We start from the raw sequence: 14,115 nt of genomic DNA, 5'->3' as shown, positions 1-14,115 counted from the left end.
TTAACATTGCTACATAGAAGCGTAGAGTTTGGCCACTTCATGTAGTTCTGCCAACCCCGTCTAGAGAGGAAGAACTGAGCTTGCTGAACAGCAGTGAAATCTGAATTTACATGAGCTTGGACACATGAGGATACCCAGCTGGTGCTAGAAGGCATTTCCTCCTTGTTTCTTGTCCTTATTTTGTGCATATGTCTAACCTAGCATCATGGGAACTTAGCTTCTTGAGAAATCAGATGACATAAGCCACTGACTGAGATGAGATACACCGATTTGTCAGGCTCTACTCACATGGGGCAGATGACATTTTGCTGGATGTGCCAGTTATTCTGAATTCACTTCTTCACAGCTTGCGGTTTCCATATTTAACAGTACTTTCATCAGAAAACCACAACTGTGAGTGGTTAGCAGTCGGTGCAGTGTGAGGGATTAAGCTCCTAACTGGCTTCCTGTGGAGGCCAGCCATGTCCTCCATAGCAACTACATTAATGTAATTTATTTGGAGCTTTTTAGTCTGCTCGTGGGCATAAATTAAATTGAATTGCTGGTGGCATAAATCTTCAGAAATAGAGAAATATAAAAGACCATTTGGTGTGGCTTTGCAATGATCTATGCTTTCTCGTTTACAGTAGAGTGTTAACACTAAATTTAAGCCCATGTTTTTATAAGGTATTAAATGGGTATGTGCTGAATACAAAAATGAGGGGAACAGGACTAAAAGCCTTAACTTCATTGAACTCCCAAGTTTCTATTGAGACTTGCTTAAAGATGAGAACTGGCTTATCCCACAATACTCCTTGCACCATTTTCATTCTCCAGGGTGTACCAAGAGTGAGGAGAGTTAGATAAATGGCTGCAGGAAGTTATTCCATTGTAGCAGGCAAAGAAATTTACTTTTTCCTCAATAAGTGAAACCCTTTAAGACTTATTCTGCCTGTTACTAATTTCAGATTGTTTCAAGTTGCCTGTTGATAATTTCAGGGATGGTCTACTGTTCACAGGATGACTAGCAAAGGTTTTAGATCAGGCCCCTTCTCGAGATAAGATGTTCAGATCAACTAGTTAGTATTAGTGAAGGAGCCTAATGATACCTTGGAATTGAGCAGAATTAGACCACTAGTAATTTTGGAGTAAGTGAGAAGATCATAGGAGCAAGACTTGGGTATTTTTTAGGGAAGAAAAGCACCGAGCACTGTAATTATAAATGACTTCTACACTAAACTGTGATGAGACAGAATGCACCCAAATTTGTGGGCACTAAACTCAGGAGAATGGATGGCATGATGAACAGCAGAGCTTCAGTCCAGATGGACCTTGGTAACCTGGAGGCAGCAGAAACCTCAAGAGTTTCAGTGAACAGAGGTGCAAAGTTGTGCACCTCAAGCAGAAAACCACCGTGCATGGGTACCATCCCGGAAGGGACCGTCTGAATAGCAGCACTGCGGAAAAAGAACTGGGGATTATGGTGGGCCCTAAAAAAGACATTGAGGTGCTGGAGCGGATCCAAAGAAGGGCAATGAAGCTGGTGAGGGGTCTGGAGAACAAGTCTTATGAGGAGCGGCTGAGGGAGCTGGGGTTGTTCAGCCTGGAGAAAAGAAGGCTGAGGGGAGACCTTATCACTCTCTACAACTACCTGAAAGGAGGTTGTAGAGAGGTGCGGGTCAGTCTCTTCTCCCAAGTAACAGCTGATAGGACAAGACGAAACAGCCTCAAGTTGCACCAGAGGAGGTTTAGACTGGGTATTAGGAAAAATTTTTATACTGGAAGGGTTGTCAAGCATTGGAACAGGCTGCCCAGGGAAGTAGTTGAGGCACCATCCCTGGAGGCATTTAAAAGACAGGTAGACATAGTGCTTAGCGATATGGTTTAGTGATGGTTTTTGTCAGAGTTAGGTTGATGGTTGGACTCGATGATCTGAAAGGTCCCTTCCAACGTAGGCAATTCTATGATTCTGTGAATGCAAGCCAAGGGCAAGTGCATGTGAAACTATGTACCAAAGGGCGACATCCACCAGTAACGTTCAGGAAGGTTCAAGTTGGACATGAGGAATTTCTTCTTCACCAGGAGGGTGGTACAGCACTGAAACAGGCTGCCCAGGGGGATCATGGGGTCTCCATCCTCTGGGTTTTACAAGGCCAGGCTGGATAAAGCTGCAGCTGACCTGATCTATTGATGGTGACAGTCCTGCTCTGAGTAGGAGGCTGTACTAGGTGACATCCGGGAGCCCCTTCCAAGAAGCACTTTACAATTTTATGATAAATTTGATCTAACTTCAGCCTTGCCTCCTTTCCAAACCACCCAAGATGGTGAATGAGTGAGAATGAGTGTGTTTGAGTTCTACACAAATGTTACAAAATAGCATTTTTCCAGAGGTGCCATTTTTGTCCTGTAATCATCAATAATGAAGAAAATCACATTTATTCAAGGTCAAGAATTTATTGTAGGTAGGTACCACCAGATGTTCTAAAAAAAACTACGCCAAAATTTCCTAATTCAGCTAATGTGTAATATGCTGAGTGTGTGTGACTACTAGTTTATGTTAAGGGCTTGTTTTGAACAATTTAGGCAAATTTTCTCTCTTTTGATTTCCTCTGAGGTTCTCTGGGGGTGGAAGAGGGTGAGGGAAAACTTTTCTTTTGGAAGGGAAGAAAGCAGAGGCTGTGCTGCTATCAAGCATTCTCAAAATGTAATTTAAAATGTCAGCCACTATGGCAACAGTTTTGTATTGCCTTTTTTAATAGAAGTAATTATTGTACTCAAGCCAAATAATGAGTAATTAGGGACTGTTTATTTTCAAAGCTATCTCCAAGGTAGAAAATTGTGCTGCTTTTTTTTTTTCCCCCCACTTCTTCGAAATACTGAATTCCTAAGTAGTAATACTTATGCCTTACATTTCACATTAGTATTATGTGCGGTTTAGTTTGGTTTCGCTGCAGGACTTCATAGGGACAGATGAAATGGCGTGAGGGGATGAGATGTCCAGAAGAAACAATTGCACAGCAGACAAAGTGCAATAACTGGGACTCTGAAGAAAACAGATTTCTGCCACAGACCTTCTAGGCAGTCTTCTACAAGTCTGTCCACTACTGTGCAGCTCCCTTACCATAGCTATGTAACAGCAGTGTCTTGGCAAAGATATGCTGACGGTACAGGGTGCACAGGCCAGGTTATTACCATCTGATGAGCTGAAAGAGTATGTGTTTGGTATTCATCAGCGTTAGAGTGCTTGTGGGTGCAGCCTCAGGTTCACCCAGTCCACTCTAAGAGAGTATTGATGCTTAAAGGAGTCTTCCCACACTCGCAGCTGGAGAAGGGCTTGGTTCAGTTGAGCGATCCTACAGAAAATTCCTTGTTTGGGCATTTTGTTTGTTATGACAGGTTGGTTTTCCATCCGATCAGCGAGTTGCCCTGACTCTCCGTGCAGCCTACCAGTCACTAGCACCAATACAAAAAGGCAGTGAGTGGCAGGAGTGAGGGCGAGCAGGACTGTCTCTTTCAGCAGCCGCCCGCGATTAAGTTGAATTAAGTCTAATGAGACTTAAACCTTAAAATAACATGAGGTGTTAGGAGGCCAGGGACTGAATACCAACTAAAATCTCTCCCAATAAATTGCAGATAAAGCAGCCCACCTAGTCTGCATTTGTTTCTCCACAAAGAATCTTAAAGGCCACCTTCCTGCCTTTCCAAAATCCGGGCTTCTCTCTTCCTTCCAAAGGATATTTTATTCCAATCTCTTTAAACATGCTTTCAGGAGTCACGTCTAAGATACGTGTAAATAAAAGGTACTGTTTTCGGTAGCTAGGTTCACTTACAATTTGGTAAGACTGTGCCTGTGTTTAAAATGAAGAAGAAATTAAGCAGGGAGGTTAAAACTGAGGTCTTTATAAGACATACGCAAATGTGTCTTGAAGCATCTGACTAGAAAAGTGAATTACAGCTGTTCGGAAGACTTGTTAAAATGCACAGACAGTACTAACTGCAAATTCCAAGTTGCCCCAAGCAAGTTAAAAGGTATCCATCCTTCCCCGGCCGTGTACCTGCAGATACAAAATGCTCTGAATATTTTGTTGCCCTGGGCAACTCACTTTGCTCTGCCTTTACCATACATGTAGCCCTGTCCACAACTCAGGGGAACTTCGCTGCGCTTGCCACGGTTACTGTGACAACCATGGGCAGCATAACCCTTTTTAGCAAATACTGGTTTAACAAGTAGGGATTTGTGATGGTAATGAAACAAGTCACACAGACTGTGATGTTACCAAGCTGGATGGCTGTTCGAAAACGGAGCTGCCAAGGCACCCCTTCGTGCTTCTTGCCTTAGCTTTGTCGTCTCCATTTTTCGAGCTTCTTGGTTAGCTTCTCCCTCCCTGCCCAACAGCACTGCTCCTTCATGTCCCAGCTCCTCACTCCTGACATGGACCTTCCTCTCCACTGTTCCCCTTTTCTGTACAGCTGTCACCCAGCTCTCCTGCCTCACCTCCTCTTCCTTCTGAATTTTCACCTCCACTCACAAGAGTATCTGTGCTGCTTTCCACCCTGCACCTTGTGTTTAGGATACAGTCTTTAAAGTATCTGTGAAGCTAATGATCCTGCACGCTGCTCCCTAAGACCGTGGAAGACAGCAAATGCAGAAGATGTAAGAACCATCTGAGGTACTCTGCCAGTTGTTGCGAATGCCAGAACCAAACAAAAACTGCCCAGGCCCTGACCTACTCCAGAGTAGGTGTTGTAGGATTTTTAACCTTTGTTAAATTGACATTTCTGAAAGGTTAGTCCAGAGAGAAAAGGTGGTCCAGGGGCCTGGGATTTAATTTAGCCTGTGGGAAACCGGATTTAAATGTCTGCTCTCTTGTTGACAGCCTGTGTAGATGTGGGAGTATCATGGTCTCCTTACGCCTCAGATTCCCATTTTATAAACATGACATACTATTATTTTTATTGCAATGAGAAATGCAATAAAACACAAGCATGCTGAGATGTATGATGATGGAGGAAAAGGGATATATAGGTATTTAAGCAAGATCTTTTGTTATTTGCTTTTAAATGGTGTCTATAGACTTAATGTTTTTCTTTTTGTAATTTCTCAGAAGTTGATGGCTCTCCAGTATCTGAGATTGAAGGCCCTTTCACAACAGCAGATGTTGCAAGCAACTGTGTTTCTAGCGTTTCTTTCCATGAACCAGTGTTGTGGATTGCCTCCTATGCTCTCATGAGCCTGTGTGGAATTATCCTCCTTGTACTGATCATCCTGCTGCTCATTCCACCACGGTGTCAGCATCGCTACACCGACAATGACGTGGTCAATGACGAATCCTCCTTAGTGCGTCATCGATGGAAATGAGAAACTTGATCGTGAAACCTGGGACTTAAACAGGATGAAGAACAGAGTACTTTGCCAAGGCGAAGAAGCCAATGCCTCGGTCCTTTCTACGTTCATTACAAATTGCTATTGAAATCCCGCCAAATACCCTGCATCGTAACTTTTTAAGCTTTATTTTCTAACACCGATTCTGAACCAAAGCACTGTTAACCATCTCTTAAGTGCTACGGTACTGGATTTGCTACTGCAGTACAATGAGCCTTTATGCTCTCAATAGTACCTTCTTTAAAAAAAAAAAAAAAGGAAAAAAAAAGAGAAAAAACACATCATGGTGTTCTTCCACTGTCTGAACAAAACTGTCCATCTCTTTCACAAACAAAGGAGCTGTCAGTTTTTTCTAACTAATCAATCCCTGACTGTAGAAAAAGAGAAAAAAACTTAATGATCTTTCTTATTAATTGCATTAAATGAATACTTCTTTCTGTTTACATCAATTCATTTTGAAACTGTGTTTATGGTGCAGGGGAGGGAGAAAGGTCAGACTTAAGCAGCAGAGAAAAGCAAAAGAAGAAATGTTGGTTTGTGGGTTTTTTTCCTCAAGATCGCTGCTGCCACTTGAGAGGGTCACCCTTTGTAAGTGTCTTTACAAAATAGTTTGAGGAGATGAAAACTGGGATACAAACTTGTTCAGCCTTAGTGTAAAACACGACTACCTCTCTTAATTTACGAGGATGCTACCACTGGTAAGCATGAGGGTTAGAACTGGTCTTGAAGCACAAAACGCTCCATACAACCAAATGCAACTCCTTGGCTTCAAAGTAGTGGATTTTATAAAAATTAATACGTCATGACTTTCCATTTTGATGCACAAAAAAAGCCTTTCAGTTTTCCCCCTAATGTGGGGGTTTGTTGGGTTTTTTTAAGTTGAGGACAGCTGATATTTAGAAAAGGCTGGTCTGCATATGTATGGACAGATGATAAAGCTAAAGGTCCGTGTTCTGCCATCTCTTTTGGTATTCCTAGTGAGCATGTAACAAAAAGGAAACAACAAAATGAGAAAGACAGTGCTTTTTTTTTGGCTGAGCTCAGCAACCTCAAAGTTCAAGGGAAAAGTATCTGTCTTCATGGACAGACTGTGAAGTGAAAATCTTAATGCTGGCTTGTTTTTCAATTTGGACGGCCATTGGAGGGGTTTAGTTTGGCTTCAGCAGTGTGTCAATCAAGTGAAAAGTGTGTGTACTGACCGGTTGAAAACAAACGTGTGGTGAGACTGAAAACAATAGGCAGAGAGAACAGGGAAGAATGTATTTGACTAGATCTCCATCGTGCAAGCGTAGATCTTAATGCTGAGGTCAGAACATGGCATTTTATTTGCAGATAGGACAATTTTCCTTGTATCTACTCAGTGAGCGTTGCAGGACCTCCATTGCTTTTCTGTAACACTGGCATAGTTGATTTGAAAGAAATAATGCAAGGTTGAGGAGTCAAGTGATAACTATTAGTTATCTGTTGGTGTTGGAGTTTTTTTTTAAAAAAAAGGAAACAAAATTCCTTTGCATTTCGATAGGAGAGCAGTTCGCATATCTGTGTGGGAAACAAGGAGGAAAAAAAAAAGGAAGCTTAGCTCCGAATCTCCCAATCCCTTGCCTAGAAAATTTTCTGCCTATAATCCCTTCATGTGGCTTTCTGATTCACACGGCCTCTGCATCTGACTCTCCATGGAATAAGCAAAGATTTCTTTTTTTCAGGATTGGTGCTTTTACAGAGATGCACATAATGTGTGTGAAAATAAAGCACTGGTGTTGTTTTTAAACTAACTTGTGTATTTCACTTCATAACTGGAAGTGCCTGTGGTTTTCTTTCCTTTTTTATTCTTGCACTTTCAGATTGTTTGTCTGAATAGAGTGCAATAATTGGTGTTGTGATCCAGTGTCTGAAAATTATTTCTCTTGGAATTAGGAGTTGGAAATAGGAGGAAATTTTGAGTTTGCTTCCTTCTTCCTCTGGCTCTTAATTTTTAAGGGGAGAAAAATGATGAATTATAAGCAATGTAAGAAATTATAGATATTAGGTGTTTTCTCCCTATTCTGTTTTCCATATGTCTCTCTCTCAGTGTCTTATAATCAGAATTTTTAGCACACAACAAGAAGTTCCCTTGAGTTTTTCTTAAAGCAATAGACTTTGCTCTGAAAAGAAAGAGAGTGATGTTTCCAATTCTGTGATTTGGTTCTGTATCATCCTCTTGGGTTTGGTTTGACATATAAATAATTTCAAAATTGTACTCCTTCTTATACAGTATGGTAATATAATATAATGCTTCTGTCACCTGTTCCAAACAGAAACACAGTGTGAATGTATGGGTTGATACAGTGGTAAACAATGAACCCATTTTTAATTTGGAAAGTAGTAACACGTGTGTGCTCTTGAAATGTTTCTTAGCTGCTTCCTTCTCCCCACCCCACCCTATTTCCTTTACCACAGAGAGTTTTAGGAAGGAATTTATTAGGAAAGGTTCCTAATATGCTTTCTAATGACATGTAAGATTTCTTCTGAGTTGGCTAACAAAGTTTTTTTGGCACATTAGATTTCACGTAAAAGCTGTTCAGTTTTACCCTCTCACTTTGAATGTCATTGGTCAAGCCATTTTAATAGAAACACTTGAATTATATGAGCAATAATCAAGTAGCACAAATGAAATAATAATATATTCTTGAGTTTTCATGACATCCCTTGCCACTAAATTTGGCTTATAGTAACAATGCTGTTAGCGACATCTGCTAGCAGCACAAACTTCATCTCAGCTTGTAAATTGATACTTACACTGGCAGATATTCAGGTGAGTATTGCTTTGTTGCTCTGGCAACAAGAAGAGCAATAGAAACCCTTGAGGGTTCATTTTTAGCCTACAGCACATTAAGAAAAATAGTGCTCTTGAGCATTTTTCTATGAAAGATGAAATACAATGATAGACCACAGTGTTACCAAGTGTGTCTTACTAGTGGTCTCTTTCCGTGACAAATTTTTTTAAAGGAGAGTGCTGTGAGGTATTTTATGCTGCTGTTAACTAACTTCAGAGATAAGATTAAACCATACCTTAAAAAAAAAAAGAAAAAAAAAAAAAAAGGAGGGGGCCAAAATACCAGAGCTTTGAGTAAAGATGGTGCTGGAAAATAGTCTCTATTTATTATGGAAGACAACACGCTCCACATCACAGGACTCCAAATCATTCCTTGCATACGTATCAATATTTCTTGCAGAACCAGTGTTTTCCTAATGTGAATGTAATATCATGTACCACGAAAATGTCAAAAAGCCATGTTTCATTGGATGCAGCCTTTTAGATAATTGATGCTATCAGTTCAATCATTAGGGATTTGAAGATGTGTGATTCGAGTTCAAGTAGTTAAACCTGAGTTCAGGCATGGGAATATGTTAGTTCTATCCCACTGCCTTCACAAGTTTTAGAAATATTATCATGGGCTTTTGGGCTCAATTTAAATGCTGAAGAAAATAGATGAAGAATTTTAATAAGCCTTTTATTCAGGTTCTGTAAAAGAAGTTAGGTAGAGGGGATTGTTCTGTTTTTGAGGTGAAAGACCTTGTATTTAGGACTTGTGTGTTGGATCAACCTAAACGCCATACATGAAGGCAACGTACCATTCCAGTTCTCAGCTTCGATGCTGCGCAGATTAACTAGTGGTAATCACAGAGCTATGGGGTTTGGTATCTCTTGTTAACATATCAGTTGCTTAATAAGAGTTAACTCTTTATCAGCTGAAGTCAACCTATGGGTATTCTACCCAGTTACTTGCTGTGTATCTTCTGGCTATGTTTCACTGGAGGATAAGCCATTTGTATACTAATCTCTTCCTTTTAAATATGAAAAGGCTCATGAGAATTGCTTAACACAGCAACTGCGGAGAGTGGCCCTTAAGTTTTCTGTTAATCCAGAATGGATCATGCTGCTGAAAGCTTTGTTGATTTCTGTAGAATTTTGCAACAACTAAGTTGGTTGGTTGTCATATCTCAGACATGAGCTTCATATATATAAGTAGTAATATGAGCTGCATAATGAAGGGGCCTGGTACAATGACCTTTGAAGGTAAGTGTAAAGGAAATTACAGAAAGAGAAATAAGTAAGCTACCTTGCACTTCATTAAAAATTGTAAGAGCATAACGGATTGATCCTTTTAAGAAAGGTCTGTACGATTTACCAAGACATTAGTTCCTGTCAAACTTGACTTTCTGGTTGATAAATCGTTCATTTCTGGCTGGTGAAGCTCTTGCTGCTATTCAGAGAAGTGAAGACAGATTGGTAATAGGATACGAGTAATCTTCTGAGCCAGTCAGATTTTCTGGCTTCTGGGGCCTAATTAGACGTTAGGCCAGGCTTGTGAGTAATCCAGAGTCCTGGTAAAGGCTTCTTGGGAACGTTATCTGAAATATAATTGTTAGCTTCAGCCGAACCCCTGGATGAGATGGATCCATACCGCAAAAGCCACTGCTGTGACTTGCACTAACTGATGGAGGGGCTCCGGTGAGATGGAGCTGGCTGGTGATGTGAAATCTTTGAGTTTTCTACCAGACTTCCAGATCGAGGCCAAGTCACCTTGATAGAGCAGAATGGGAGAGCAACTGCCCTTGCTGACAAGCTGCTGTAAGCGTAAGCTGTAAGCTTTTTTCAGTGGTGCCCAGTGACAGGACAAGAGGTATCGGGCACAAACTTGAACATAGGAAGTTCCGTCTAAGCATGAGGAGGAACTTCTTTACCCTGAGGGTGACAGAGCAGTGGCACAGGCTGCCCAGAGAGGTGGTGGAGTCTCTGTCGCTGGAGACATTCCAAACCCGCCTGGACGTGTTCCTGTGCAACCTGCTCTGGGTGACCCTGCTCTGGCAGGGGGGTTGGACTAGATGATCTCCAGAGCTCCCTTCTGACCCCTACTGTTCTGTGATTCTGTGATTCTGTAACATCAGTCAGTCACCTGGCTTCTTTGGTAAAGGTTCACTTGTCTGAATATTTTGAAAGGCAGTGTGCTCTATGGTGGCTATTGCTGCTACTGGGGATTATCCACTCATGGGTGACTATGGGGCACAATCATCTTTAAGTAGCCTCATTGGCTAGTTACTTAATATTCCCCTCTCCTTTTAACAAAGCGCACGGTGATATGTCTCACCTCTAGCAATAGTCTGTTTGTAAGCAACAAGACAGGTTATTTTAAAACATGTTGACACAGGTGACTGTACAGTAGTAATATGAGAATGTTTTGTGTTTGCCTTTTCTTTTAGTTTTTACTGTATTTGGCTGGATCTTTGTGGTCAGGTAATTTTTGAAATACTAGGAATTTTAGATTAGACTACAAAGGCACATGCAGAAATTCATTTAAGTAAAAGTCAGAAGGTAATTTTCAGCATTTAAAAGGAAGTAGCCCTCCATAAGTGTTCTCTCCTTTTTTTTTTTTTTAAATGGATGATAATCACTTAAAATCAATGTGTTTTCACGTAGCTGTTGTCCTATGAATTCACTGGCTGTAAATCTTCTGATTTTTCTGATTGTCTTCTGGCCCCCTCGTGTCCCACACCCCAAAAAAGAGTTCCTAAAAGCTGAAGACTTCTATATCCAAAATTCTGCCTTTAACAAAAGATGTGTTTTTCTTGGTGACCATTCATAGACCTGTTTTAAAGTCACTTGTAAGGCTTTAGAAATTAACTCTAAGTTGAAAATATTTGCATTAGTATTAGGAGGAGAATTGGAGCCGAAACTTCATCTATGTCAGCGGTCCCTGAATTTGCCTGCATGCAAAGAACTCCTTTGTGCACTTGACTACATTTCCTAGACCTCTTTCGCTTCCCACTTGGAATTCCACTTAACCCCTTGGCCTTCCTCAGTGGTCCTGTACATTTTCCCTTTTCTCTGTCCTCATGAAATACAGGGGTGGAGAGGAGGACCACAAGGAGCTGTGAGAGTTAGTGCCATTACTTAAGCGGATGACGGCCCCTTCCTTGAAGGCATTGCCCTTTTTTCTCCTACCACCAAGGGTAGTGGACCTTACTGTCTGTTGGCTCTTCTTGCTGACTGACACACTTCTGCTTTTTCCAGTTGAGCAACTCAGCCTGCTCTGATTTTACAGCGATGTGTACTTAGGCAAAATATTTGAATAAACTACACTGTTTGTAACCATCCTGTCGTCACATCCCTCTTTGAAGAGGGAAATTTTCACAGAGGCATGCCAAACCTGCAAAGGGTATGTTTATTCCTGTGTTGTTAGAGAGGAATTATACAGTTGAATGTTTAAATGGCCGTATTTGCAACATAGCTGTCCTTTGGAAAATTCTGGGGGGGAGGATGGACTCAAGAAAATCCTGTTGAAGTGGTATTGAAAAGATAACTGACAATTTCAGGATCCAAGGCATGGATTACTGCAGTATGTCCTGGAAAAAATTGCTTCGCTAGTCAATACTCTGTGTGTGCATAAACTATACAAGGTTGAGTGGTTTAAATAAGATTTATCTGAAACAGGCAGTTCACATTTTTTATTGAAAATTTTATATGGAGACGCAGAAATCTTTTAAGACTTTAACACTACATCAACTGTTATTTGATAGTTATTTAGGAAGCGTGGAAAGGATTTCACCTTTAAGGAAATGATTCCATCTTGTAGAGGCATTTCTTTACCTGTTTGGGTTTTTTTTAATAGATGAGACATAACATTGACTGAAAGGAAAATGGGATCAAAATTTTGAAAAAAGGGATATAGTCTTTGTAATTCAGTCTGCAGGTGATGTTAGGATGTCTATCCCACTTACTGTCAAGCCTCATTACTGAATTTTCCCAAAACTGGTATTTTGTACTTTCAGGTCTTGCCATTTTCAGATAAACACTATGTAAAAACAAACCAATTTTCTGCTGCTTAAAATAAATGATTAATTCTTTCAACCTATTCTGTGTGTCTTTTTAAATCCTGTTAAGATGAACTTCAAAGCCGGTAAATTATATCCATCCAAATTCTTCCTAGTACTTCGTGACTTTCAATTCTAACTGCTGGCTTTAGCTCTGAAAGGAAAGCTGAACTGCTTCAGATCTCATCTGAACACTGCAGGGAGGGGAGGAGGCAGGCAAGTTCAGCTCCAAGGTGATTTTTCCTGCTTATGCCCAAATAACTAAGATGTTCTTGCTTTAACTTTTCGTCAGTTCATTTCAGTATTGGACACAAATCGGGCACAGAAAACACTAACTTGAGAAGATGAAGCTTCTGATCATCTGGAATCGATACAGGTAATATTTTGGACCGTTGCTGTCTACTGCCCTAAACTATACATTAAGAAGGCATGCAAATTGAATGCCCCTGTCCTTAATACAACCACCCCCCCAGACAGCGTTGGTTTCTTACCTCCGGAGAGCCCGGAGGGTGGATACAGTGCTCTGCGGTTCGTACCCCGGGAGGTGGCGCACATGGTTTGTTTTTCAAATACGAGAGTTCTGAGCCCTTTCACAATAAAATCTGTTGTCTTGCTTGAGTTCTATTTAAAAGTACTTTCAGTTTTTCTCTTTTTTAAATATCCTACCTAAAAAGGTTCTTGAAGTCTCCTGATCATTTGGTAACAGCCTCCCCCTAAAATCCTCTTTTTAGGAGTCCATTATTTTTAAGCCCTAAGCTTTTATCTTTGAAGGTAACAAGGTGTATGCATGTTGGTAAACTTAGGGGATTGGTCATCCAAGACCGACTGTTTAATACGGTAGTTTTATTTCACGCTTTGGAAAGCTGGCTGGTTTTGCTTATTATTGTTCCTGATATCCAGTAAAGCCTACCTATTGTTACACAGCTGTGCTCACAGAGGTACTCTACAAGTTTTCAAAGTTTTTCTTGTGCTTAAACTTCCCCTATGCTCCCGAAATTGCCATCACCTTCAGAGCACCCTCTGTGCTTCAGGCTTATTGAATCCAAAACTATAAAACTGTCTGTTCATTCACACTTTGCTTGCTCATCTTTCCTCATTAAAGCTAATCCATCTAGACAAAACACCTTTTAAGTTTGTGTATGAAACACGAAAGTAAGAATTTATTGCAAGAATATGGCTTTTTTGGTAACCACAGTGCAGTATAGACAAATATGTGAAAGTTTACAATTTAAGTGCTCAATGTAATTTTTCAGGACAACACGTAACTCCATGGCCAAGGCCAACATGTAATTCCAAGGCCACTTACACGCTAAACATTAACTGTTCTTCCCTTTCTGCACCAAAATGAACTCATTTTAAAAATAAGTGGTTTGGATATTTTTTTGCCTTCTAGAGACATACAAGTAGCATCTGCCTATACCTTGACTCATCCTTTGTTTTTCTAGGACATTCAATACCATTTCCTAAGAAATACAGGTTATTGTAGACTACAAGAACCCATGCTGCCAGTGTATACATAAATATTAACATATTGGATTTTTATAGTTGTTAGCTAGATAAAACTACTTTTTATGAATAAACAAGGTGTTGTGTTATTCAACTTATTTATTTTCAGGCACCCTGCACTGTTGTGAAGTGCTATGCATGGGAATGCTACTTACTTTTACTGTGGTTGAGTTTTTTTAAATCGTAAGCTTAACATTAACTGCAGCTTTCCATATTGTTACTGTGTGAGAATTTTTTTATTGTCGTACAGCTTGGACATTCTCTAAGCTGGTGTTTTATACTGATGTTGAACTGCTGATGTATTTTTACACCGTTTTCTAGTTTCTTCATATATTCACTTTCATTCACTAACTTGTGCCACCTTTTTCCCACACTGTCCCGCAATATTGACCTGC

The 14,115-nt window shown here is 40.4% G+C and overlaps 1 protein-coding gene across 4 annotated transcripts in view; it reads left to right on the top strand.

Moving 5' to 3' along the window:
* Positions 1–5,811, top strand: part of BACE2 (beta-secretase 2) — a 49,683-nt gene extending 43,872 nt beyond the window's left edge. For 2 of the 4 annotated variants that reach the window (XM_054181739.1, XM_054181730.1), the window contains one exon: positions 5,085–5,811. In XM_054181739.1, coding sequence (XP_054037714.1) covers positions 5,085–5,338 — 254 coding nt within the window. In that variant the 3' untranslated portion in view covers positions 5,339–5,811. Of the gene's footprint in view, positions 1–4,449; positions 4,650–5,084 lie in introns of all 4 variants that reach the window. The other 2 variants (XR_008463304.1, XR_008463302.1) reach the window with 2 other exon arrangements.
* The last annotated feature ends 8,304 nt before the right edge of the window (positions 5,812–14,115 follow it).

Source organism: Rissa tridactyla, chromosome 1, assembly GCF_028500815.1.
Source record: "Rissa tridactyla isolate bRisTri1 chromosome 1, bRisTri1.patW.cur.20221130, whole genome shotgun sequence".
Lineage (NCBI taxonomy): Eukaryota > Metazoa > Chordata > Aves > Charadriiformes > Laridae > Rissa > Rissa tridactyla.
This window is presented reverse-complemented; position numbering and strand designations above follow the sequence as displayed.